Here is a 23,851-nt window from a genome sequence, read left to right on the forward strand (position 1 = left end):
TAAGTTTATTTTAATCTAAAACATCCCTCCTCTCCTTCCCCTGAATACACACACACACTTTTTAAAAGTGACTTGGACTTTTGGAGAATTTAGGCCTGTAGCCTTAAGAATTTGTCTGGTTGCTTCCCTATAGTGTCATTTGGTCTGTTCCTCTATCCCTGAAAGTTACTTCTAAAGGCTTGCAGAGATTTAGGTTAAACATCTTTGGCCAGAGAACTTTCTAGATTATGCTGGGTACTTCGTATTGCATCATCTCATACTGTGCTATTGTCACACTCTGGGGGAGGTTTTTAATGATCCAGTTTCCTGGACTTCTCCCCAGAGAATCTGACTCAGCAGGGCTGGCTTTGGAACCCAGCTGTCTGTATTTTTCAAAACCACCCCCAAGTGATCTGAGCACCATAGTGCCATGGCCTGCATCCCTGACTAGCAGCCAGTTAGTGAATGCATGTTCTTGGTCTTTGAAAGGGCATGGCATTTAGTGGAAAAACAGAGTCAATGGACAATTCAATGGAATGTGTTTAAGGTTCCCCCTGAAGTATATATAAGAGCTGGGAAATGCCCAAAGAGAACAGCTTAAACTGGACACATTAAGAGGTGATTTTAAAATTGGACCTTGATGGATAGATAGGAGCCCAAAGTGAATAAAAGGGCTGGGCAGGCTGTGTTTAGTCTTTTACCAGAACTGGGCTCGAAGGGTTCACTTTAGCAGTCTAGGAACCCAGGAAGATCCCAGCCGGGGAACCAGCAGACTTGGCTTCTTAGAAGAAGCGACCTAACCCTGTAAGGCCTTCATTTTTCTATCTGTAAAATGGGAAACTAACTCCTGCCTGATATAACTTAAGGGTTGAAGGAGTTGGGAAGGGGAGACTAAAATGAGCTGAAGATGCAAACACGGTTTAGTAAAAGTTTAACTTAGAATTCTGACCGGTGGAGTGGGAGGTGAAGAAACAAATGGCAGAGACCCAGGTGTGAAAGATGTCCAAGCTGAACTCATCTTCAAGGCCCAGCCCAAAGGTCACTTTGGAAGATGTATCCCTTGCTATTTTCAGTGACCCTCCCCTCGACACTCCCATTCCTTGTGCTGACCACCCCAGAGGGGACTTCTCACACTCTGCCACTGGCCGAGGTTACCTGCAGGGATGTCTCCCTGGCTCTAGGGTGGGGCCCTCTGAGGGGGGTGGAGGCTGTCTCTATACACATCTGGCACATGATACACATGTCCTGAATGAAGCCCCAGCCTGCAGACTGGAACCTTTGAGAAGGAACTGTGTAGTGCAAGAGAGGCAGAGTTCTGGCTGGGTGGTCACAAGGCCTGGGCTGTACCCGCTGCGCTGCCCTCAGCCGTGGAAGTGCCCTGGGCAAGTCGCATTGCTTCCCTGGGCTTAGTCTGGAACAGGACTAGACAATGCCCAGGGTCCCACGATTTGGACATTTTTGAGGTCTGATATTGTGATAGAATAACTAACGCCTGTGACTGTTCCCAGGATGCTTCTGAAGCCTTTCCAGGGCATCTTATGTCCCACCTGCCACATGCTTCCTTCAAATAGCAAGAGACTGGCAGGAGAACCTTGTTGCACAGACACATTCCCAGGCTTTTATCAAGCATCTGCCTTGTATTCAGTGAGCAACCCCACGCCAGAGACACCTAGTCCCACCATGGTTTCTAGAAGGCCCAGCATCTCTCAAGTTGATAAGACTGGACTCTTTTGGAGGAAACCCAAATGAGTTGTGACCCCCAAGATAGTCGTTGAATGTCTTCAGATCCCATGCCTTATCTGTAAAACATAAGCATGACCACCATCTGCGTGTCCGGAGGCAGAGGCTGGGCCGCAGATCCCAGCTCTGTGGGGTCAGAACTGGACTGAATAGTGTGACCTCATTTGGACTCCCCTGTGAGTTCCCAGCTGCTCCGCAAAGCAAGTGAACTTGGGAGCGTTTCCCCCTGTGGCCACCTGGAAACATTTGTCCATCTAGGGACTTGGTGCCCCTCAGGAGACCTTTGGGAGTCTGAGGAGTGGCACTGGGTCACCTTTCACTTCTCTCTGGACACCCACCTGGGCTCCAGCCGTCTTCCCAGGCTAATACCTGCCTGAAGGAAGGAAGATGTCCAGAGCTCACATGTCGGTGCTGAGGGAGGACACAGCCCTGAGGAGCCAAGCTGGAGCTGCTGACAGGCCAGAGAGGCAGGAACCCCCTCTGCCATTCTCCTGCCTTCTCCGCCCCCTTCCCCCTCCACTTCTGGAAGGCCTCTTGTCCCCCTGCTTCCTCCCAGTTCTCACCCTCCTTTCCTCCTCCAGGTCTGACCATCCAGCTCTGTGCCCCGGCCCCCAACCCCAGTTTGGCTGAAGGGGGTGATCCCTTTCTCCTTCCCCTTCTTCACTCTGATTAACTCTACTTTTCTATGAAATTGAGGGGGGGAACCCTCGTGCTCACAACACAACAAAAAACAGGTTTAAACATTTTACAGGTTTCAACATTTTTCAAGCCGCCTTGTCACATCTTATCAGATCAGCCAGGAGCCTCAGGCCAGGCGCTCTGGGAGCTGCTTTGGAGAACAGAAGCTGTAACATTCCAGCCGAGGCGCTGCCCCGCCCTCCCCACCCCTTTCTTCCCTTCTCCTCCCCTCTTCTCCCCAAAGTAACCACCCGCAAGGCTCCCGGGTAGAGCAGCGCAGGGCCAGCTCCTTGCCCCTCTGACTGGGAAAGACCCTTGGCTTTGAGTGTCCGTCCACAGTCTTCTCTTCCTCCCAGAGCTGTGGCCTCTCTGGGCTCTCAGGTAGTCTGAGATGCCCAATTGGTCCTGAAAGGTGGGGAAGCTGGGGAGCAGAGGGAAGTTGTCAGAGCCACTCACAGAAGGTAGAAGTGGCCACTTGGCCAGGAGGTTCCCAAATTGTGTTGGAGAGTTTAGGGAGGGAGGGAAAGGTGCAGAGACACCCACAAACTGGCTCCCATCCATGGCCAGTCCTCAGGGGCTCCTGCCAATGGGAGGGAATTGCTTTTGATTTTGGTTTCATTTTAAGGGCAATGTGTGGGTTGTGTCACCCACAGCAATGGAGACCACTGGTCTGGAATACCCTGCCCCCCCCAATTCCCTCCATTCACACCAGGCTCCCACCTTCTTGTTCCTGCTACACTCATGGTGACCTTAGTCACATAGAACAGGGTGACAGATCCAGGAAGGGCTGATCAAAGTCCAAAGCCCTAGATTTCAGCCAAGACAACCTGAAGGAGAGGCCCAGACCCTGGGTCCCAGGGTGAGAGGAATAAGCTCCCAGATGGGGGTGAGGCTGGGAGGTCCCACCTTGAGCACAGAGAGGGGCCTCCTCACAGAAGGATGTGGCTGCGGAGGAAGGTTTAGGATGCATCCAGAGCTCTCACCCATGATGAAAGTGGAAGAGGGAAAGAAAAGAGGAAAGTAAGGGTGGGGTGACCCTGTCCGGTGTATTGGCTGTGCACCGCCATGGGGCCCAGAGCAGGAGTACCAGGAGCAAGACAGACCCGGGAGCTTGGTATCAGTGTTAGCTGAGCCAGGTCTCACCAAACTGCCTGCTGCAGAGTTTCAGGAAAGCCCTTCCCACCTCTTAGCCTGAAGTTCTACCTACTCTGGTGCCCTTCCTCCCGCCTCACATGGCATCCAACATCCCCACCAGGAGGCTCCCTCATTGTCTTACCCTTTTCTGTGCCCCCTGGGGGGAGACGAGGCCTCAAGTGTCACTCAGCTACCAGCTCCTGGACAGACTCCTAAATCTGAACATCTAGCCTCTGTCTTGCTCTTGGGCTCCAGCTCTGCGCCTCCTGCACTGTCTGGACATGGGTGCCTGCAGGTCTCAGCAGCCCCACAAACTTCCTCTTTTTTCCCAAAACTGCTTCACCTCTTACGTTCTCTTTCTTGGTTGACAGCATCTCCATCTTTCTGGTCGTCCTGGCTCAAAACCTTGGTCATCCTTTCCTCCTTCCCATTGTTTCCCTGTGACCCACCCTTACTCACTGCTTCCTCTCTGCTCCCAAGGCCACTGTCCTGAGACCCACCGGCCCCACTAACCTAGATTGGAGGTGCTTGGCCCCGGCCTCAAATAGGCTCACCCCAGACCCGTGAAACCTACCCTCGAGGGATTGTAAGGTGCAGACAGGCCTGCAGCTCTCCTTCTCATGAACTCACCCTGGTATCCTGACTCCTTCCCCAGCCTTTGGTCTCCAGTGCCCACCCTCTGGCCCTGTTCTGCAGTTAGTTGTTGTCTAATGTTAATATTCCAAAGCCCAGCTCAGTAAACTTCAGTGGCTGCCCAGGTCACCAGAATAAAGCTTGGTACTCAGGTCCCCCTTTCCCTCCTCTGCTCCTTTGTGAGGTCCCTAGACTCCAGCTGGGGCAGGCCCGCTGCTGTTCCCTCTCCCACGTCTTATCTGGGGTTATTCCCTGCCATGCCTGCTCCTCCGTCACGCCCTCCTGGTCCCCACTGACTGGGACCTGCTCGCCTATCTCTTCCAGGATACCCTTGCTCTCTGACAGGATGGTTACTTGGGTTGTAAGCTACAGGTGCCTGGGGACCCTCTGTCACTCATTCGTGGGACACACGGCACCCAGGCCTAGTAGGTGCTAGAGAAATGCTTGTTGGCCTGTAATTGACAGATGCCTCCTGGTCTGGGTGCCCCTTGGGTGTGGCTTAATTCATCTCCCTGTTCCCAGTGCTTGGCACTCTGCCGGATTCAGTCATCACTTAAATGTGTGTTGAGTGAATAGACAGGGAATGAATTTGACCTGCTCTCCCAAAGGCCGGCACCTCCATTCACTTTACTTATCTATTGCCCTCGGGGGGGCCCCAGGCTGGATGGCTGGGATTGAATCAAGATGGGAAGCCCAGCAGGAGGCCTCCCTGTGGTGCTGGGGAACTGCCCTCACCGGCTCACAAGCTCTCGCAGTTGCTCCCTCATTGACTCCTGGGCCTGGGTCCCAGCTCAGGGCATGGACCTTTCTACCCTCACCCTTCCTTTCCTATGTATAAACAAGGGCAGCCCTCTAGCCCTGCTAGAGACATGGGAGAACTGGATGGCCCATCTCTACCTGCTGAGTGAATGCACCAGCTGCTGATGGGAAAAGTCCAGAGAGATCTTGATGAAAGGCATCCGCTGGGGCATCTAGGCCTGCTCTGTGGACCATGGGACCATGTGAGCCCTTTGGACTCAGAAGCAACTCCCCCTCCTTGACTTGCACTGCGACGGGTTCTGGGTTGGGTTGGAAGGGCACAGACCTGTGCTCAGCACCCATGGGGCCCACACATGCTCTAGGGGGGATGAGTGGATGGGTGAAGAAAAGCGATGGCTTGTGAATCATAACCGAGGTCCCTCCTCTTGTTTTGTTACAAGCTTCCTGCCTAGGCACCAGGGTTAGTGGCCCTTGCCATTTGGGTTTAAGCTCTTTGGAAGTTCCAGGAGTTGGGTGCACCAGGGCCCACTAGACACTGCCCCTGCCCCTCTGAGTGCGTGTGCTCCTGAACTTGTCAGCCTCTCCTCATGATGTGCACCAGCCCTGAGTGGCCTCCTGAGCTAAGTAGAAAGGTAGTGGTCTTGAGTTCCAAGGCCAATGTTTGATTTTTACCTCCTGCCCATTTTCAAGACATTCCCCTCCTGGAATTTTCCATCTTGCCCTAGGCCAGAGTGGGGCCCCTCTGGACCCAGGAACAGGAAGGGTATCTGTCCAGTACTGTCCAGGAGCCAGCAGGTGGAGCACCGAGCACTGGGCTCTTACAGGGTTTCCAGAAACATGATGGTCACTGGAGGAGAGAGACAAATGAGAACAAGGGAGGTGGCTCTGACTCCTCCCCCTTTCTATCTCTCTCCCTCCCTCTCAGAACCAATGTGAGTCAATTTAAGAGACACCAGTTCTTTGGGTCAGAATCTTAAGGTGCCCTGTCTGGGGCTAGCAGAGATACTTGGGCCTTGTTATGGAAAAAGATGAGGGCAAGGGGACCATGACTCCAAGAAGGGCATGACTGGGGGAGGCTTGGCCATGGAGCTCACCCCAAGACCAGAGGGAGGAGGTGGGGACGCTACAGCCTTTCCCTGGGCCGCACCCTTGGATCCATCTTCCACAGCCTCACCCACACATGGCTTTGTGACCTGGGGAAATAACAGACCCTCTCCAGGCCTCAGTGTTCCATCTAGGGGAGGAAGGGGTTACACTAGACCAGTGGTTCTTGGAGTGCATTCTGCAGAGGGGCTGTGGGTTGTGGCGGGGGCTCTGGGCCCCTGCCTTATTCCCCTCACTAATGTAACTATTTTTAAGTGTACATTTCAGTGGTATCAAGTAAGTTTGCAATGTTGTCCAATCACCACCACTATCTGTTTCCAGAATTTTTCACCATCCCAAACAGAAACTCTATACTTATTAAGCTATAACTTCACCTCTCCCTCCCAGCCTCCTGGCTACCTCTGATCTCTTTTCTGCCAGTGTGAGTTTGTCTATTCTTGGTACCTCATATAACTGAAATTATACTTTATCTGTCCGTCTGTGTCTGGCTTGTTTCACTTAGGATATGATGTTGTCAAGTTTCATCCAAGTTGTAGCCTGTTGCATGGGTCATTCCTTTTTGTGGCTGAATATATTCCGTTTTAAGGATAGACCGCATTTTGTTATCCATTCATCTGCTGACGGACACTCAGGTTGTTTCCACCTTTTGGCTGTTGTGAACAGTGCCGCCATGAAGCCTGCTGTACAAGGATCCAGTTGAGTTCCTGCTTTCAGTTCTCCTGGTCTATCCCCAGGAGAGGAATTGCTGGGTCATGTGGTGATTCTGTGTTTAGCTTTTTGAGAAAGTCCCCCTTTTTATCTGTTTTATATACAGGGGGCAGGGGGGAGGATGTATATTTGGAAAAAATGGCTAACAAATAAACACCCTAAGCTAGATGACTCCTGAGGCCCCTCCAATCTCTAAAATCCTATAACATTGGGAGAGTTCAGGGTTAAAAATGTAGAAAAGTTTGAGTGTAGGGGAGGCAGTCTGGTTGGGTGCGGGGCTCATTAAGGGGAGAGGGGTGGAGACAGCATGGTTGGTCTCCTTCCCTTCCCGCAACACGAAGTCAGCCTGTAGTCAGCTGGTAGTGGGGCAGGTCGTTGCTAGGTGGGTGGCAGAGTCTGTGGGTCCACAAAGCTACTGTCACCAAACAGAACGCGCTGCATGGGACCCTTGTAGGCATCTCACTACATATTGTGTGGGTAAGTCAACTCAGCATTGAGGCTGACCTGAATCCTTCGGTGAAAAGTTCCATCTCTGCCCTGTACTCGTCAAGCAGGCCCACCTCCAGCCCTCTGAAGACAGAAGGGGCTGCGAGTAGAGGTGAATGTCTTGGTGGGGGTGGGAGTCTGATGAGATGGTGCACAGTATTTCAGCCTGGCCTGTTTGGAGGGGGGGATTTCATCCTGAGGGGTCATCGTGGAGGTCCCACGAGCAGCCTGTGGCTTGCTGGCACCTGCTGCCCATCCGCCTGGCTGCCGGTGTCTGTCCTCAGCCCAGCTGCCCGGTGGGTGGTTGGGGTGGAGGATGAGCTGTCCTTAGGGGAAGGTGGCAGGGTCCTTGGGTCAGGCAGGGCCAGGAGTTGGGTATAAATAGCCTCTGCCCAGCTGGGAAGGCCTGGCTTTGCCCTCCTCCCTCCCCCTCACCAGCTGCCGGTGCCAGGCGGGTCCCTGCCTCCCTTGGGAGCCCAGCCATTGTCTCAGGTCCTAAACGTAGGAACTTCCTCAGCGGAACTGAGGAGTCTTGTCCTGTGTGTAGGTGGAACCTCCGGATGCCTGGAGGCCTGGGGAGCAGGGCTAAGGGGCTGCAAGATGGAGGGGGTGAGACTGGCCTTTCAGGGAAGGAGTTGTTTTTTTATTCCTTCCTTGGAGAATCAGCAAGTACCTCACATGTGCCTGGCCCTGTGGTCAGCTGAGTGCTCGTGAGTGTGTGGGTGTGTGTGTGTCTGTGTCTGTCTGTCTGTCTGCTTGGTATAGTGGGAGATGTTGAGGGAGGATGGGAGGAGACACAGCCTCCATCCTCAGGGAACTCACACTAGCACAGCCAGATGAAATTGGAAACAAATTAGTTCCTAGCCCTTTGAGATAAGAAGGTTTGAATAAGGCAGAGGAAAAACACTGATAGAGAGGTTACTCCTGTCTAGGGGCCCACAAAAGTCTTTAAAATGGAGGCAACCCAAGAATTGGAGGTTGAAGGATGGGTGAGACGTTTGCGGGAGCTTAGGCAGTGGAGAGGCACTCTGGGTGGAGGGCTTGGCCTGTGCAAAGACACGGAGGAGTGAAACAGCTGGGCTGCTAGTCGTCCAGCAGACGGGACAAATAACTCAAGGCCACTCACACTTTGGAAGACAATGAGGCTCACGGTGTGACCTCTGTCAGGGGACTATACACTTCAGTAATGGGGACAAGGAGCTGTGAGTCAAGTTAATGCATCTGTGGTGGTGGAATTTCAGATATGAGCATGCGTGGGTAAGGAGGCTCAGAGTCAGGGTGGCAGGGCACGTTTGGGGGAGGGCAGCTATCCTGCAGAAATCAACCCCACAGCCACAGCCTCATTAGCCCCAACACCAGCCTGTACAGCTAAACCGCCATCCCCAGGGACCCTTGCTAATTACCAGTAGGATGTCTAGATCTGAGCTGAAACCCTTGAATGGAGCATCCTGGAAATGTCCTTATGCCCTTGCCCTTGGGTTATTACCTTTAACACTTGGCCAGATCACTGACATCTGTTCAGCCACCCTGGTTAGGACAGAGCTGCCGGGAAAGGGGCCGGCTTTGCTCTGACCCAAGGCATCCTTCCCAGAGATGGATGGGAAGGGGATCTGAAAATTCTCATGTGTTCTGTCAGGTCAGGGATGGGGAGGGCCAAGGAATGAGGTCGATGACATGGCAGGGGATGAAGTGCTGGGGACAGCCCCTAAACACATGGGGACCACCACGGCCATCATGACTTAAGGGCTTCCTGTGTGTCAGGAGCTCTTTCTTTATCCCTCCCATGATGTCTGTTTTACAGATGGAGAAACTGGGGCATGAGAGGTTAAGTAAGTGCTTGAGATCAGCAGGTAGGAAACAGGAGAGCTGAATTTGAACACAGGCAGCCTGGCTCCCGGTTGCACAGCAAGAAGGAGACAGGCTTTGGTGGAAAGAACTCATCTCTGAGGCTAGGAGCTGTTCTCAGAGGGTATCACTCTTTTGGAGTCAAAGTTATGGTTTGATTCTGGTTCAGCCACTTTCTTGTGTAAGTTGCTGAATTTCTCTGCCTCAGTTTCCTTATCTGTAAAACCCAGATGACAGCACCCACCTCAACAGAACTCTTGTTGAGGATTAAATGACATAACATTTGTGCAGTGCCTGACATATAAGTGCTAAGTAAGTGCTTGTCCTTATGATTGCCAGTGTTGAATGTGACTGCAGAGGGAGGAGGAAATGCTTGGGTCAGAGGAGAGATCGCAGCTGTGCAGGAGGAAGGACTCACTGTCAGGGCCTGGTGTCCTGCAGGGGAGCACAGGGGACCGTGGCATCTCCCTACTGGGAGATGTTTGGGGAGCAGCTCTGGCCTTTGCAGCCGACCAAACTCTGCCAGCCAGAGACCAGAGCCCAGGCATTCTGCTGCACTGGCCAGGCCTGCCTGGAGCCCACTTGGGTTGGGGGATTGGTGAAATCAGGGAGCAGGGAGCCCCGTGGAGGCTGGGATGAGGAGTAGCCTCACCAAGTGGAAATGAAGAGCCAGCCGGCCTCACCTGGCTCTGTAGACCTGGCTGTGTGGCCATGGGCAAGCTGTTTATGTCTGTGGGCCTCTGCTTTTTCATCTGTGTAATGGGCTTTGTGCTCTCTAAAGTCACCTCTAGTAGGTTCTTCTGGTCCAGTTTAGCTCTACAGTGCCCGGGCCTGCAGAGGTGCCAGCAGGTATAGGGCAAAGGCCAGGAGAGAGTGAGGAAGGAGAATAGGAACAGGGGATTCAGGGAAGGGTAACAGAAGTGTCCCCAGGGGCCCTCAGGCCCTAGTGCCTGAGGAGATCATGAGATAGGCCTGCCCGGCTTAGCGTTTGCAGTGAGGCCTGGAGGCCAGGCTGAAGAAGAGTATGGGCACTGCTGGGCCAGTCCATACCTCCAGGGACAGGTGTGGTTGGAGGCACCTGTGATGGGGAGACTGGGGAGGGCTCTGACCAAAGGAGGGGGACACTGAGGCTGGGCAGTGGGTGCTGGGTGCCTCCATGCTGCTCTGGGACAGTCAGGGACCAGGCCAGGGTATGAAGAGGGGGCAAAGAATCACTATGTTCCTTTAGGAGGGGCCCTCAAGGCCCCAAACTCAGAACCAGACCCAGGTGGGGGTATGAGGGGCAGCGGCCTCTGCCTGGCTCAGTTCCCCTCTCCAGCTGTCTGCATAGAGGGCTGTGGGTCCTAAATATGAGAGGAGGGAGTGGGACAGGTCTGGCCTTCTTCCCAGGGTGGGCCTCACTCCTGAGCCATCCTTCTCCGGGTGGCCTGGTGCTGAGTCATCTGCACTGAACCCTGGCAGGGTCTCCCTCCCAAGTGATTGCAGCGCTGCTGGGGCAGCTGCAGGGCAGGGCTGGGCTGGGTGTGCTGGTTAAGAGTGTGCTGGATGGCAGCCTGAGCTGGGAGGGAGGCTCAGCTTTGACACTGCACAGTCCTGTAGACTTGGGCAGTTTCCCAGCTCCCCAGCCTCAGTTTCCTATCTATGAAATGGGATGATGACAATGATAATGAAGTTCACACCTCACAGACTTGCTATGAGGTTTCCATAAGGTAAGAGACATGAGCACTCAGAACTGGCCCAGCACATAATAAACCACCGGTATTTGTTACCATTATGACAATTATCAGTTTATAACTGTAAACAGGGCAGGGGCAGGAGAAGGCAGCCTGCAAGGCCCTGTTAGATGCTGTGTGTTCATGTGCCCGTGAGGGCTCTGGGCCAACCAGCTCTATCACTCAGGTTCAGTCTTTAGGCCCAGGGTGCAGATGAGCCAGGCCAGCAGTCACTCCTGTCCTTCGGGGCCCAGGCAGGCACTGCCCAGAAGGCAGGTGGTTCTGGTTTGCCCCGTGCGCTCTGTAGTCAGATGGCCAGGTTCCAACGAGCAACTCCTTACTAGCTCTGTGGCCTGGGCTGGTTACTCAACCTGTAAGGATAAGCACCTGGAAACAGGGCTGCTAGAATCATCCTCCTGTGTCATAGGGTCATTACAAGGATTAATTGAGGCAAACCCAAGGAAGAGGCCCACCCCAGTGCCAGGCATGGAGGAATTCAGTCATTAGCCGTTAGGGGTAAGTCAGACCTGCATGTTGCCCCTTCCTTCTCTTTGAAAGGCTCAGTGCTCAAGATCTGGAAATGTCTCATAAACGTCACCATCCAAACCCCCAGACCTGGTTCCCCAATCCCTCCCCAGTGGAAAAAACGAGGATCCAAACTTCTCCCTCTGACAGGGGAGCCCAGAGCTGGCCCACGGTGGCGGGCACCACAGCCCTCCATGTGCTCACCATGAGCACACAGTAAGAGCTATTAAATGGCAGATGTTGGGATCATCCTTGTGTCTGGTCCAGAAAGCTTTTGTGTGCTTTTCCCTGATATGCCCCTGGGGTCTCCTGGACCCTCTTCCCAAGGCTTCTGCCATCACTTTGCATGGGGGACTTGATGGAGGTCGCTGCCAGACCAGAGCCTTGGTCAGTGCTGTACAGAAAAAGAGAGGAGATGGGCCCTGATGCCCACCTTCTTCCAGTTCACATTGTCCGTGATCACAGGGCTGATCACAAATGGCCTTGAGGTCTACTGAGACTATTGGATCATTTTGTCAGCTTCTCCCACAAAATGTCATTTCTGCTATTCCTGTGCTGTGGGGGAGAGTGGAAAAAGAGTACCCTGGTTGTATAGTGTTTTAAACTCTTGTTCCTCCTCCTCTTTCCTCTGTTGACTATAAAACCTGAGAGGTTGATAGAATATTGATTGAAAAAATGAGAGACAGAAGAGTGAGGTGATTTGACAAAGGTCACATGGTGTTGGGCGGGGGAAGTTGATCTAAGGTCTTCTCCCTTCTGACTCTGAGCTAACTTTCTTGAAGCAAAGCCAAGCTCCAATCTTTGGTGAGAAAAGAGATGGAGCTCCAGAAACTTTAAGGTTGCTGCAAAGATGGTGACAGAGGCCGCTGGTGGACAAAGGACAGAGGACCTGGGGAAACACTGGGAGGCTCCGGGCTGGTCAGGCATCTTCCCAGAGAAGAGGATGAGGAGCATGGCCGAGGGTGGCCTGTGTGTATGTGCATGTATGTTTATGTGCAGACACGCACATGTGTGTGCAAGCTCCCTGCTAGGACTGAGGCGTCTCTGCTTTTTCTGAGATGTGAGGGGGGATCAAGCCAGCTCCTGCCATTTTCATCTCTGTAGATTTGCTTTCCTTCCGATTCTTCATGTGGCCCTAGAAACATAAACTCCCAGCCTGACCGCTTTAATGCCCATCAGGGAAATGGGAAGGTCCCTAATGTCATCTTTCCATTTAGGGTTCTTTTCATAGTGTTGCATTTCCCGCACGTGTTCCCCTGGGAGGTTTCTACTGGTCCCCAGGCGTCTGCACAGTAAAAATGCCGTCTAGAGCAGAGGGCTGATTGTCTGGATCAGAATTCTGCCCTTCAGTGGAAATGTACTCCCGAGGTCAAAGGCAGCCCATTCAAGTGCCAGGTTTCTCAGGGCCATGGGTTCAGGGTTCAGGCTCCAGGCTCTCCGTGGCTCTGCTTACCCTGAGTGCTCACAAGGAAGAAATGATATCCACAGTGGGCCATGTGCTTTGTGCTTGCAGTGCCACTGCCTTCTGTCTGCCCGCAGGTCCCTGGCCCTGGGCCAGCAGTACACGTCCCTGGGCTCACAGCCCCTGCTCTGTGGCTCCATCCCAGGCCTGGTCCCCAAGCAACTGCGCTTCTGCCGCAATTACATCGAAATCATGCCCAGTGTGGCTGAGGGTGTGAAGCTGGGCATCCAGGAGTGCCAGCACCAGTTCCGGGGCCGCCGCTGGAACTGCACCACCATTGACGACAGCTTGGCCATCTTCGGGCCCGTCCTTGACAAAGGTACTCTTTCCAGGCTGGGTGGGAGTGGGCAGAGGGGCTGGGTTGGGGGATGTCACTCCTCCACATCAGGGTGCCTCAGCTCTGAGTCCAGGCCCCCCAGAAGAGGGCAGTAAAGCTGGTCACAACCTGCAGCCTCCAGAGAAAGTGGGCCAGGTCCCTCTCTGCACTGACCTGGCTTCACCCCTGCTGCCACACCTTCCCCAGGTGCTGCTGGGGGCTGGGTGGCCTTGAGCATCTAAGATCTGAGGGCAGGCTAGGAGGCTGCCACCTTCCTGCCATCCTGGCTGGCACAGTGGGTGGCCCCAGGCTTTGATGTGAACTTTTGTGATGTTTTCCCCCAATGCCATGTTAAGTGGTATGCAAATCTAGCTTGGGGAGAGGGGTGAGGGCATTGCCACCCCCAGGTCCCTCTCATATAGAAAATTCTGGAGCTGAGGAAGCTGCCCAGTGCTGGTGGCATTGCATTGCCCCCAGGTGCTTCCATGTGAAGTTTCTGCTGGTCCCCATGCAAGCTGGGCATGCCCATGGATTGTAGTGGGGTTAGAGGGTGTACTGGCCTCTGGGTAACTCTCAAGCCATCTTGCAACCTGAGAGTCTCACTACTGTGCCTCACATGAGTGGGGTTCACATAACTTGTCTCTGGAACATGAAAGCACAGGGAGGATGAGGGGGGCAACTGCTTCCAAGAAGGGGACTTTGGGGCTGGCAAGTTCTGGGCTGAAGATAGGCAACTCTTTGAGCAATTACAGTGTCTAGGAATGTAATGATCCTAGCTCCTAGGATCTGCCGTTCCTTTTCTGCAGCTGCTTGAACCCTTCAGGCCATCACCAGGGCTTTGGCACCCAAATAGGTGAGCCCCGCATTTCCTACTTTTAAAAGAGCTGCATTTACAGCTACAAAGAAAATCTGAGCGCCAGCCGGACCTAGGGAAGGGTTGAGAAGGGAGTGCCGGGGGAATAAGTAGGGGGACACCAACCCCCGATTTTAGAGGGCAGTCCTCCTTTACTTGCGCCTCAGGTGCGTGGGGTGTAAGTCTGACCTATAGGCTATTGTCACGGGACAGAAAGGCAATTAGCGAATCAATGGATGATGATTCTGTTTACGCTTCTATTACCAAAGCTAATTATTCCTTGTTTACATAAAAGGGTTGGCCTCTAATTGGGGCCAAGTGGCGGCGGTTTGCATTTCAAACCTGATCTTGCTGGCGTGTCAGTCTCACCGCCTTCCGGTGCCCCACCTCGGGCCAGGTAGCGCTTAATCAAACAGCCTGGCGTCTAGACGCGCTCCCCAAAGCAAGACTCACCTTCTGATTGCTCTTCCCTGCGCAGGACATTCGCCTGTGAAAACTAGGTCTCTGAACTTACTATCACTTCACGTCTGTGTTTAACGTTTTAAATAATCGTTGTAGGTTCTGTGACTTGCCTTCATCTCTAAATTGCAAGCGGGCAGTTTTGAGCTGGGGGAGGTGGGTAAGATGTCACAGACACTGGGAATTTGAAGGAAGCTAAGCGGCCTGTGGGAAGAGCCCCCCAGTGCACTCGCGCTCCGCCTCTGGCGAGTGCCCCCCCACGCCCCCTCCCCGCTGTGTGGGCCTCCAGGGGTGATCTCTGCCCACCACTTTGAGACCCAGGGTAGCAGGAAGGCAGTCTGTTCTGGGGAGCGCATCCTCCGTGGGGATGACGCCGGGGACCGACTCCCCAGGGCTGGCCCGCCGGGGCGGGGCTGCACCTGGGCACGGGGAGCGCGGGGGTCGGCGGCCGGAAGGCGAGAGGCCGGGACGGCAGGGCGCGGGCGGTCCGAGATCGCGGTCCCCGAGCGGGGCGGGGAGGGGGCGGGCGGCCGGAGGGGCTTAGGCGGCTTGAAAGGGGCCCGAGCGCCGCCCCCCACCGCGCGGCCCGGCCCGCGCCCGCTGCGGCCACCGCGCCATTCACACGCCCTCTGGCCATTCGGCGCGGCGCGGGGGCGGGGGGCGCCGCTTCAATGGGGATTTCGCGGCCGGCGCCGGGGCCGGGGGCGCGGCCCGGCCGCGGGAGCCGCCCGTTGCTACGCGGTGGCGGCCGGCCCGGCGGCCCGGGCCCGGCGGCCGCATTATGCGGGTAATGCGGTGTGACACCGAGCGAACAAAGGCGGATTGAGCGGCCCAGCGGGCCCCGCCGGACGGGGACCGGCACAGCGGGGCTGTCAGCGCCGCTCCCAGGCTAATCCCCGCCCCGCCCCCGCCGCCCCCGCGTCCCCGGGGCTGGGAACCGAGCGCCGCCCCGGCCCGGGCCTCGTCGTCGCCAGCCGCGAGAGGCCGCGGGCTGGCCGGAAGCGAGGCACTCGCCTTCGGCGCCCCCGCCCCCGGGCGCTGATGGATGGGCAGCCCGGGCCGGGTTCGGAGCCCGGTCGCAGCGCCTCGGGCCTCGGCCGCCCCTGTGGCAGTCGGCCCTGGCTGCACGGGTCCAGGGCCCTGGCCGGGTCTGCTCCCACTCTCCTCCAGCCAGCCCGGGAAGGGAGACGGGGCCCTCCTCTGCAGGTGGCCCACGAGGGCCCTGAGGGTTCTAAAGAGGCAGCAGTGGCTACGAGGAGTTACCAGGCTCCCTCGTCTGCCGAGCTGCCATCTCCCTCTGCGCTCAGGACCAGAGCCACAGCCCTGGAAAGGAGGCATCTAGGCCAGGCCGGTGCTTTGCAACATGCGTGGCCTTGGGCAGGTCACCTCCCTGCTTTGGGTTCCTCACTTGTAAGGAGAGAGATGGTTGGACTGCAGGTCTTTCAGGCCTTTGCCTCCCTAGTCGTCAATGTCTGAGTCTGCAGAATGGGCCTGTAATAAGACTTTCTGCCTCGTTGAGGCAAGAGGTTTAAATGGGACATGAAGGGCAGAATCTGGTGCATACCCAGAGGTGGTCATCATTATAATGAGGCTGAGGACACACGTGAGAATCTCTTGTTTTCCTTTGTTGAACCCTGGGGCAGAAGCAAGTGTAGTGCCCCGTGTCCCTCCATCCTCCCTGGAGGGGCCTGGCCTTCCAGTCCAAAACCTTGGCTTTGGGTGGAGGACAGGAGGATGGGAAAGGGGAGGCTGAGATGCTGACCACTGCCCTCTTGGTCAGGAACTCTGGTGGCAGAGGGAGATTGTACCCATTTTATGAAGAAGGTAACTGAGGCTCAGAAAAGGAAAGAGTCTGCCCAAGTGCATCCAGGTAGGGCATGGGTGGAGTTGGGTAGGTTTAGGCTGTAGGTTCCCAGACCCCCCTCCCCACAGACCTCAGGCGCTCTCAGGAGTAGGAGGGCCCAGGCCCCTCCCAGGGTCTCCAGTTGGGAAGGCGGAGGGCAGGGGGGCCTGGGTCACGACAGCTCAGGGCCACATTATCTCTTAAGCAACCTGCCAGAGCTGTCATTTCTACCCCCATTTCTAACAGGCTCTAGTCTGCTGGTGTTAAAGTCCTGGGTTAACCAGCAGCCCTGGGCCTCAGTTTACTCATCTGTAAAGTGGGGAAGCCCACTAGGGGCTGGGCCAGAAAAAAGAGGGAAAGGCATCTCGGTTCCTTCCTTTTCCCTTGGGGCTGGTGAGCCCTTCTTCTCAGCTGAGGAAGTTGAGGCAGAGTGGCTGCATCTCAGGACCTGGCCTGAGCAGTGCCTGCCCACGTCCTCCCCACAGCCACCCGCGAATCAGCCTTTGTGCATGCCATTGCCTCAGCCGGTGTGGCCTTTGCCGTCACACGCTCCTGTGCCGAGGGCACCTCCACCATCTGTGGCTGTGACTCGCATCATAAGGGGCCGCCTGGAGAGGGCTGGAAGTGGGGCGGCTGCAGTGAGGACGCCGACTTCGGGGTGCTCGTGTCTCGGGAGTTTGCCGACGCACGCGAGAACAGGCCGGATGCCCGCTCGGCCATGAACAAGCACAACAACGAGGCTGGCCGCACGGTGAGCTGCTGCCACCCTCACCCGGACCCTGCCCCTGCCCTGCCCTACCCCTCCCGGTGGCCCTTGTGCATTCTGGGCTCCCTGCTGTCTTTCCTTTTCATTTCTCCTTGGACTGTTCTGGGTCCCCACCTGAAATTCGCCCCAGGGATGCGTCAGCCTAGGAGTGTGGTGCCCCATGGAGCAGGTACCCACCAGCCCATCCTGTGCACTTCAGCTTCCTGTGTAGGGCTGTGAGACTTGTGGGCCTGGCTTTGAATTCAGCACCCATCCCTTCCTATGATTGTTTCTTTCACCTAGGGCAAGTCACTTAAGCTCCCAGCCTCAGTTTCCCCATCTGTTAAACGGGAATTACAATCCTTATTTCCTAGGGCTTTGAGAAATGGATGTGATTTCTGCCAGTGCTTAGGGTGTGAAGGGGAGGGAAACAATGATCATCATTGTTTAGGTCCGAGCCTCAGTCCCCAGTTGGTTCTCATCCTGGCCTAGGGTAGGAATAGAGAAGGCTCCAGGGATGGGAGTGGGTGGGGGCAGAGTGGGAGGCTCCCAGGTTGGGTGGGTCTGGGGACCAGCTGCTGCTCCTATTCCCAGACCATCCTGGACCACATGCACCTCAAGTGCAAGTGCCATGGGCTGTCAGGCAGCTGCGAGGTCAAGACCTGCTGGTGGGCCCAGCCCGACTTCCGCGCCATCGGTGACTTCCTCAAGGACAAGTACGACAGCGCCTCAGAGATGGTGGTGGAGAAGCATCGGGAGTCCCGCGGCTGGGTGGAAACCCTCCGCGCCAAGTACGCGCTCTTCAAGCCGCCCACGGAGCGGGACCTGGTCTACTACGAGAACTCCCCCAACTTTTGCGAGCCCAACCCCGAGACGGGCTCCTTTGGCACCAGGGACCGGACTTGCAATGTCACCTCCCACGGCATCGATGGCTGCGACCTGCTCTGCTGCGGCCGCGGCCACAACACAAGGACGGAGAAGCGGAAGGAGAAATGCCACTGCATCTTCCACTGGTGCTGCTATGTGAGCTGCCAGGAGTGCATCCGCATCTACGACGTGCACACCTGCAAGTAGGGAGCCAGGTAGGGCGGCCGGGTGGGGAGGCTGGGGGCCTTGGTGCAGGGAACTGGGTTTGCCCATCTCTTCTTGACGACCTCGTCCTATGTCTGAGCTATCCAGGACACACAAGTTTCCACCGCCAAGGTAGGAAGCCAGGATTTTCCAAGCTTCAGTGGGTCCTTGGGCAGTGTCTTGGTGGATGACACAAAGCACAGATAATATCTGAGTGTATGCGGACGAGGCTGCAAGCAATTGATTAAAATTCGTATACAAGTTAGTAAACTGGAAGCCAGGTCAGTTTTTCACAAGGCTGCTAGCTGTCGTTAGTGAGCATCTGTGGGGCCACAGGAGGGACACTGTGGGGTTGGAAGCTAGGACACCTGACTTCTGGTTCCAGCTTTGCTCTGAACTTGCTGTTCTTTCACTTCTCTGGGCCTCAGGTTTCTTACTGTAAAATGAGGGGTTAAAACACTTGAAATAGCAGGCCAAAAATCTCCTGTACCCCTGGGGCAGCGTCCATTTTGCATCCACCTTGAACTGAGAGGGCAGGGTTTTGCACAAGCATGACTCCTACCACTCTCAAGGAAGTGGGTGGGGGAAGCGGTGTGAAGCCCCATATCCTGACAGATCTGAAGCCTGGGTGGAGCGGGGCGCACTCTCACCAAGTTTATGGATGGTGATGGGGAGGAGGAAGGAGTCAAGTTCAGAGTGACGGTGGTGAGTAATCAAGGGATCAAAGGCTGGTGGATTATGTTCCCAAGCTACTCAGAGGTGACCTGCGTGGGAGACACTGTTGCCCGGCCCTCAGGTCTATAGGTCCCCAGGATAGGTCAAGCTTGGCATGGGGTGGTCCTAGTCCTGGAGGGTTTCTAAGGCCAGAGGGCTCTTTCTTCCTTTTTTCTGACCTGGGAAGGAGCTTGGTTTATCAGTTCCGAGCCCCGGTCCAGCTTCCACCATTACCACCCGTGTGACTCAAATAGGACAGTCTTCACACACCTGTCTCCTTGTCTGTCATCCTCTCCAGAGGTGCCGTGAGGATCAGAGAACACTGGAGACAGTGCTGGGTTCATTGCAAGACTTGCCTGCCTGAGTCATCGCTAGCTGGGGCTGTGTCGGGGAGAGCACCCCACTGGTGATGCAATTCCACACAGGGAACCTCAGAGCAGGGGGTGCACATCTATGCTGGCAGGGCCGGGGGTGGAGTGTGGCCTCTCTGCAGCTTGGCGGGGCCTGATGTGCTGGGGAGAGCTCTGGTGGAGCGGCAACTCAGCACATCTGGGAAGCACCTCTGTGTAGCTCAAGTTATGTCCTGGCAGGGACAGAGTCCAGAAAGACAGAAGGAGGTGCCCCTTTTCTTGGTGTCTGAATAAAAGCAGTGTGGGGAGTGGAAAGAGAACAAAGGTGGTCCCAACTTCACCCACTCCCCAGCTGGAAGCCCAGTGTCCTCTCATCTGTACAGCAGTGGTGATAACTGGAGCCCAGCAGAATTTCTGAGTTTCAAGCAAGCTAGTAGATGTAAGTGCTGGTCTGAATCTAGTACTTGGCCGTGAAAGTATGAAATGCCATCAGAGAGCCACGACACAAGGGCATCATAGTGCAAGGAGATGGTGTCATCACTTGGGCAGTACACTACTTTGCAAAATGATGGGAGGAAAGTCAGTGAATAAGAGAGAACTCCCAGGCTCACTGGGGTATAACAGGTGGAAGGAGTGTTTGAAAGCCACAGTGCCACCTTCCTCTGATGTCCACTCCGGCCAGAGGCAACAGTGTCCCCACTGTCAAACAGGACAAAGCTCTGGCCATTCTGAGAGAAGGCTAAGGGGAACTCAAGAGTTTCAGAACACTAATAAACACCGAGCAGGGCACAGAGGACTATTGGTCTAGCCTGCCCATTGCACAGATGGGGACACTGAGCCCAGGTCTCTGCCTTCAGAAAGCCCTGTATGTGGGTCCTGCAGAGGCCACAGCGGCAGCAGCCCAGGCCCCATCAGTGGTTCTAGGAGGCTCTAGGGTGTCACACCTCTTTTCCCCCCGAGCAGGCAGCTGAGATAAGCCATTTGCCAAGTGGGGAAGTAGGTGTTGGGTTGGCCCTCAGTATCTAGAAAGTCCCCTGCCTGTAGCCTTATACTGATCCTAAGAAGAGTCAATACTCTCCATCAGCCTTCCATTCCCCATTTCTCAAGCAGTGGCATTTTCCCCAGTCTTGTGGAGAGTGCTACATAGACGTGGTTTCAAGATGCCGTGCCTGGGTAGATTGTGGCCCCAGGCCCACTGTATTGGGCAGTCTGAAGTCCTCATTCTGGGACAAGTGGAGAATGTGGCGCCCTTTTGACAAACACTGTTGAGTGATATTGGGCAGGCTGTTTTGCCTCTCTGAGCCCTGGTTTCCTCATCTGTGATTTGGTCATAAGAACTGCAACCTTGCAGGATTGTTGTGTGGACTAGAGGTCATGCACACAAAGAGCGCTGGCAGCAGGGTCCAAGGAGGCAGCAGAGATTCCCAGGGCAAGTGGAAATGACCTCCAGGAGCGACTTGCCCGCCGGCTCGCTGCTGGTCTGGAGCTGCAGGCTGAGACCCGGGCACCTTCCCTGTCCTTTCATCTGCACCAACACCCTGTAGGCAAGATGGGAACTTCCAAGACAGGCTGGCAGGGACTGCATGGAACAGGGCCTTTAGCCTTTCTCTTGGCCACCCTGTCTGTCTTGACAGTGCAGGTAGGAGAGAGAAGGGAGCCTCAGAGCTGGATGCCACATACTCAGGGAGAGTCCCAGTCAAAATGGCTTTCCATTAAGAGTCTTGGTCCTTCCTCACAGGGAAAACCTCTTTCCGCTGCTGGCAGATTTTGTCCAGTGTCTCAGGCTAACCGCTGATTTCCTGCCTTGCGAGTACCAGATTTATTCCTTGTTACTCAGATGCTGTGAGCGCCGTGAGCACAGTAAGCCGGAAAGGGCTCTGGACAGAGTCAGGTGGTCTGGCCGACCCCGAGTCCTGGGTCTGTCACCAGCTTGCTGTGAGACTTCGGACATATCCCTTCAGTCTTGCTGAGTCTGTTTCTCCGCCTGTAGAAGAGTCTTCTACCGGCCCTGTCAGCCCTGCAAGGAGTTAGCTGAGGGTTGACTGGGAATGTCCAGGAGAGTCCTTTGGGCTTTAAATCCTTTGTGAGATGTAGATACATATATGGATGAATAAAATGTAGACACTGGTACTCCCAGCAGAAGGAATTATTCATAATTTGTTAGACTTCTGTTTGGACCACTCGATACAAAAACACAGTGTACAGGATCCTACAAAGTTGGGAATGGGGCCCTAGATCTGCACAATTTCTCCCAGTCTCTATGCCAGACAGGTTCCACACTAGGCTACATACCTGCTACTGGGCTTCCTGTTGCCCAAGCCCCACCTAGGAGGTGGGGAGGTAGGATTGGATCCCTGTGTGTGGACACTAAGGCCCTACTGCTCCGTAGGCCACGTGTCCTTCCTCAGTGGTAGACTCCAGGTAGGGGAGGGAGGACAGAGATGTTGAGACCCCCTATCAACAGCCCCTGATCTTTGCACGCCTATGGGCATCTCTGGGAAAACAATTATGTTCCTAATTCTTCCTCTTTACTTTCCAAAGGGCACTGGGAACGGGTGAAGTGTGTGGCTGGGCGGATTCACTGAAGTCCTATGGGAAGCAGGACCCAGAGCTGGGCTCAGCCCTCAGCATCAGACAGCAAGGAATCCGGACTGTTGCCAGATGCACGTGTGGTAAATTACCTGGACCCAACCCGCCCGCTGCCTGGGAGGCCTCCCTCCCTCTCTCTCATCTTAAGTTTCTCACCCCACTCTGGATGGTGTGTGGTTTTTAAAGAAGGGGCTTTCTGTTTAGTTCTCTAGGGTCTGATAGGAACAGACCCGAGGCTTATCTTTGCACATGTTAAAGAAAATAAAAGTGGAAAAACAAAACAAAACAAAACAACCTCTACTCCAACAGAACAGGCTGGGCTAATGTGAACGCTCTGCCTGGTGGTGAAGATGTCGGCGTGGGCAAGTTTCTGTTTCCCAACTGCCTCTTCCGGTGACATTCCAAGATGCCTATGAGGTGGGAGTCAGGAAGTAGGACAAAGCCCTGCAGTCTCCTTTTCTCTGTCTACTCCCATTCAAATCTGATAGACTTTCACATTCTGATAAAAGCCATAGGGTTCGCTGGGATAAAGTGGTAGGGAGGCCCAAGGCAATCGTTAGAGTCGGGTTTTGAGTTTTGAAGAACCAGGAGTTCTGGGTGACCTGGTAAGCTGTTTGAAGAGCAGCTGTATGTTCTTCTCAGTCCCGTTTTCTCTGTAACCCTGTTCTGCACGAGAGGCTCTTATGAACTGCAGTCAGATCTCAAAATCTTTTTCTACCATTCTGCAGTTTCCACCATTAATGCAGTACCTTTTTTTTTTTTTTGTAGTAAACGTTGTAAATAGGTTATGTGTTGGGGGTAAGCCTTCTCCAGCTCAAATGGCTTCCTAAAGAAAGAAGTGGTATCTTTAGAAGGGGCCACTCTGTCCCTCCCAGCCCTGCTCACCTGCAGATTCTCCATTAAAAACAACTCCAGGTCGAGCAGTTGGACTCAGAGAGAAAGTAGCAATCTAGTCCTGAAGTTCCAATTTTGTGACTAGTGGATGGGGAGGATAAAAATGATCCCTTCGTTTCCTCTCCACTAAAAACACGTCATCCTGCACCCTTTTCTCTCCTTGGCCTGTGTGAGGAAACGGAAATGCAGAGATCTTCCAGCCTCACCTGTATGCTGACCGCACCAATCCATGCAGTCACCAAGGATCAGGATTGGGTTTTCAAACTAGGGCAAGCAGTCACTTGCTCCCTTGGGTAAAGCATCTCACAGCTGAGTTCTCCTTGATCCACCTGGGTCCTCTGGAGTGTCTCAGAGGAAGCTCGCAAACTGGAGGCAAGAGGCAAGAGTTAACCCAACAGCTCTGTCGTGAGGAGATTCAGGAAGAAGAGATGCAGCAGAAGCATAGGATAGAACAAGGTGATTTCTTCCTTTCCCCTTCTCTCTTGGGTCTACCTAACACTCTCCTAAGACACCAGGTCAAGGATCTTCCCACTTGCTCAGGCAGCTTCTCCAAGATGATCGATTGTCTAGAAGTCAAGCCTGTACTCTTGAATCTGCTGGCACCGAGCCTTGCTAAAGATACACATCCCATCCCTTCTAAGAGAGTCTGAAATGCCCCTCCCCATCTCACCTTAGAAAAGTTTTAAATCATGTCAACCAGATAATGCTTGCTTTATATGAGAATTATTTCAGCAGAGTGGAAACAAATTTTCAAAACAGTCTTTTCATATCTATGTATTCTATATTAAGAGTGATAAAGTCATGTTTCTGGGGCATATTCAAGTAGCCGATAAGTGATTATTTAATAATAGTACATTGAGTGCATTGTAATTATTCGCGCCGTAGTCAGGTAATAGTATCCAACAGGAATTTCCTACCAACCTGCTGTATCCAAAGTTTTGTAAAAAGTTGTAGAAGTTGTTGATCTTTTTGATTTTATATTCAAAAAGTCTCTTTTTATAAATATTATTTATTATACAATGTATATACCTTTGAGTTAACTAAGATTATATATTATATAAATATATATATATATTTGGAGAAAATATATTTCATCATGCAGTCTTTTTCTGTTAAGTCATTAAAGACAAGGTAAACAAACTTAAAATGGATACATTGTACAGTGTGTGGAGTTTCCAGGTTAATGCTCAGGAGGTCAAGAATATCAGATTCTGAATGTGGGAGCCTCCACTTTCCCTCTGAAATTTAGTGG

General features: G+C 54.1%; 1 protein-coding gene across 4 annotated transcripts in view; it reads left to right on the forward strand.

Annotated features, from left to right (window-relative positions):
* Positions 1-23,424, forward strand: part of WNT3 (Wnt family member 3) — a 46,258-nt gene extending 22,834 nt beyond the window's left edge. Inside the window, exons 1-5 of one of the 4 annotated variants that reach the window (XM_072939338.1) lie at positions 15,447-15,996; positions 16,174-16,263; positions 16,722-16,987; positions 17,576-18,051; positions 21,658-23,424. In XM_072939338.1, coding sequence (XP_072795439.1) covers positions 15,933-15,996; positions 16,174-16,263; positions 16,722-16,987; positions 17,576-18,051; positions 21,658-21,889 — 1,128 coding nt within the window. In that variant the 5' untranslated portion in view covers positions 15,447-15,932 and the 3' untranslated portion in view covers positions 21,890-23,424. Of the gene's footprint in view, positions 1-12,842; positions 13,085-15,446; positions 15,997-16,173; positions 16,264-16,721; positions 16,988-17,575; positions 18,064-21,657 lie in introns of those variants that run through there. The other 3 variants (XM_031685555.2, XM_006199259.3, XM_072939340.1) reach the window with 3 other exon arrangements.
* The last annotated feature ends 427 nt before the right edge of the window (positions 23,425-23,851 follow it).

Source organism: Vicugna pacos, chromosome 16 (genome assembly GCF_048564905.1).
Source record: "Vicugna pacos chromosome 16, VicPac4, whole genome shotgun sequence".
NCBI lineage: Eukaryota > Metazoa > Chordata > Mammalia > Artiodactyla > Camelidae > Vicugna > Vicugna pacos.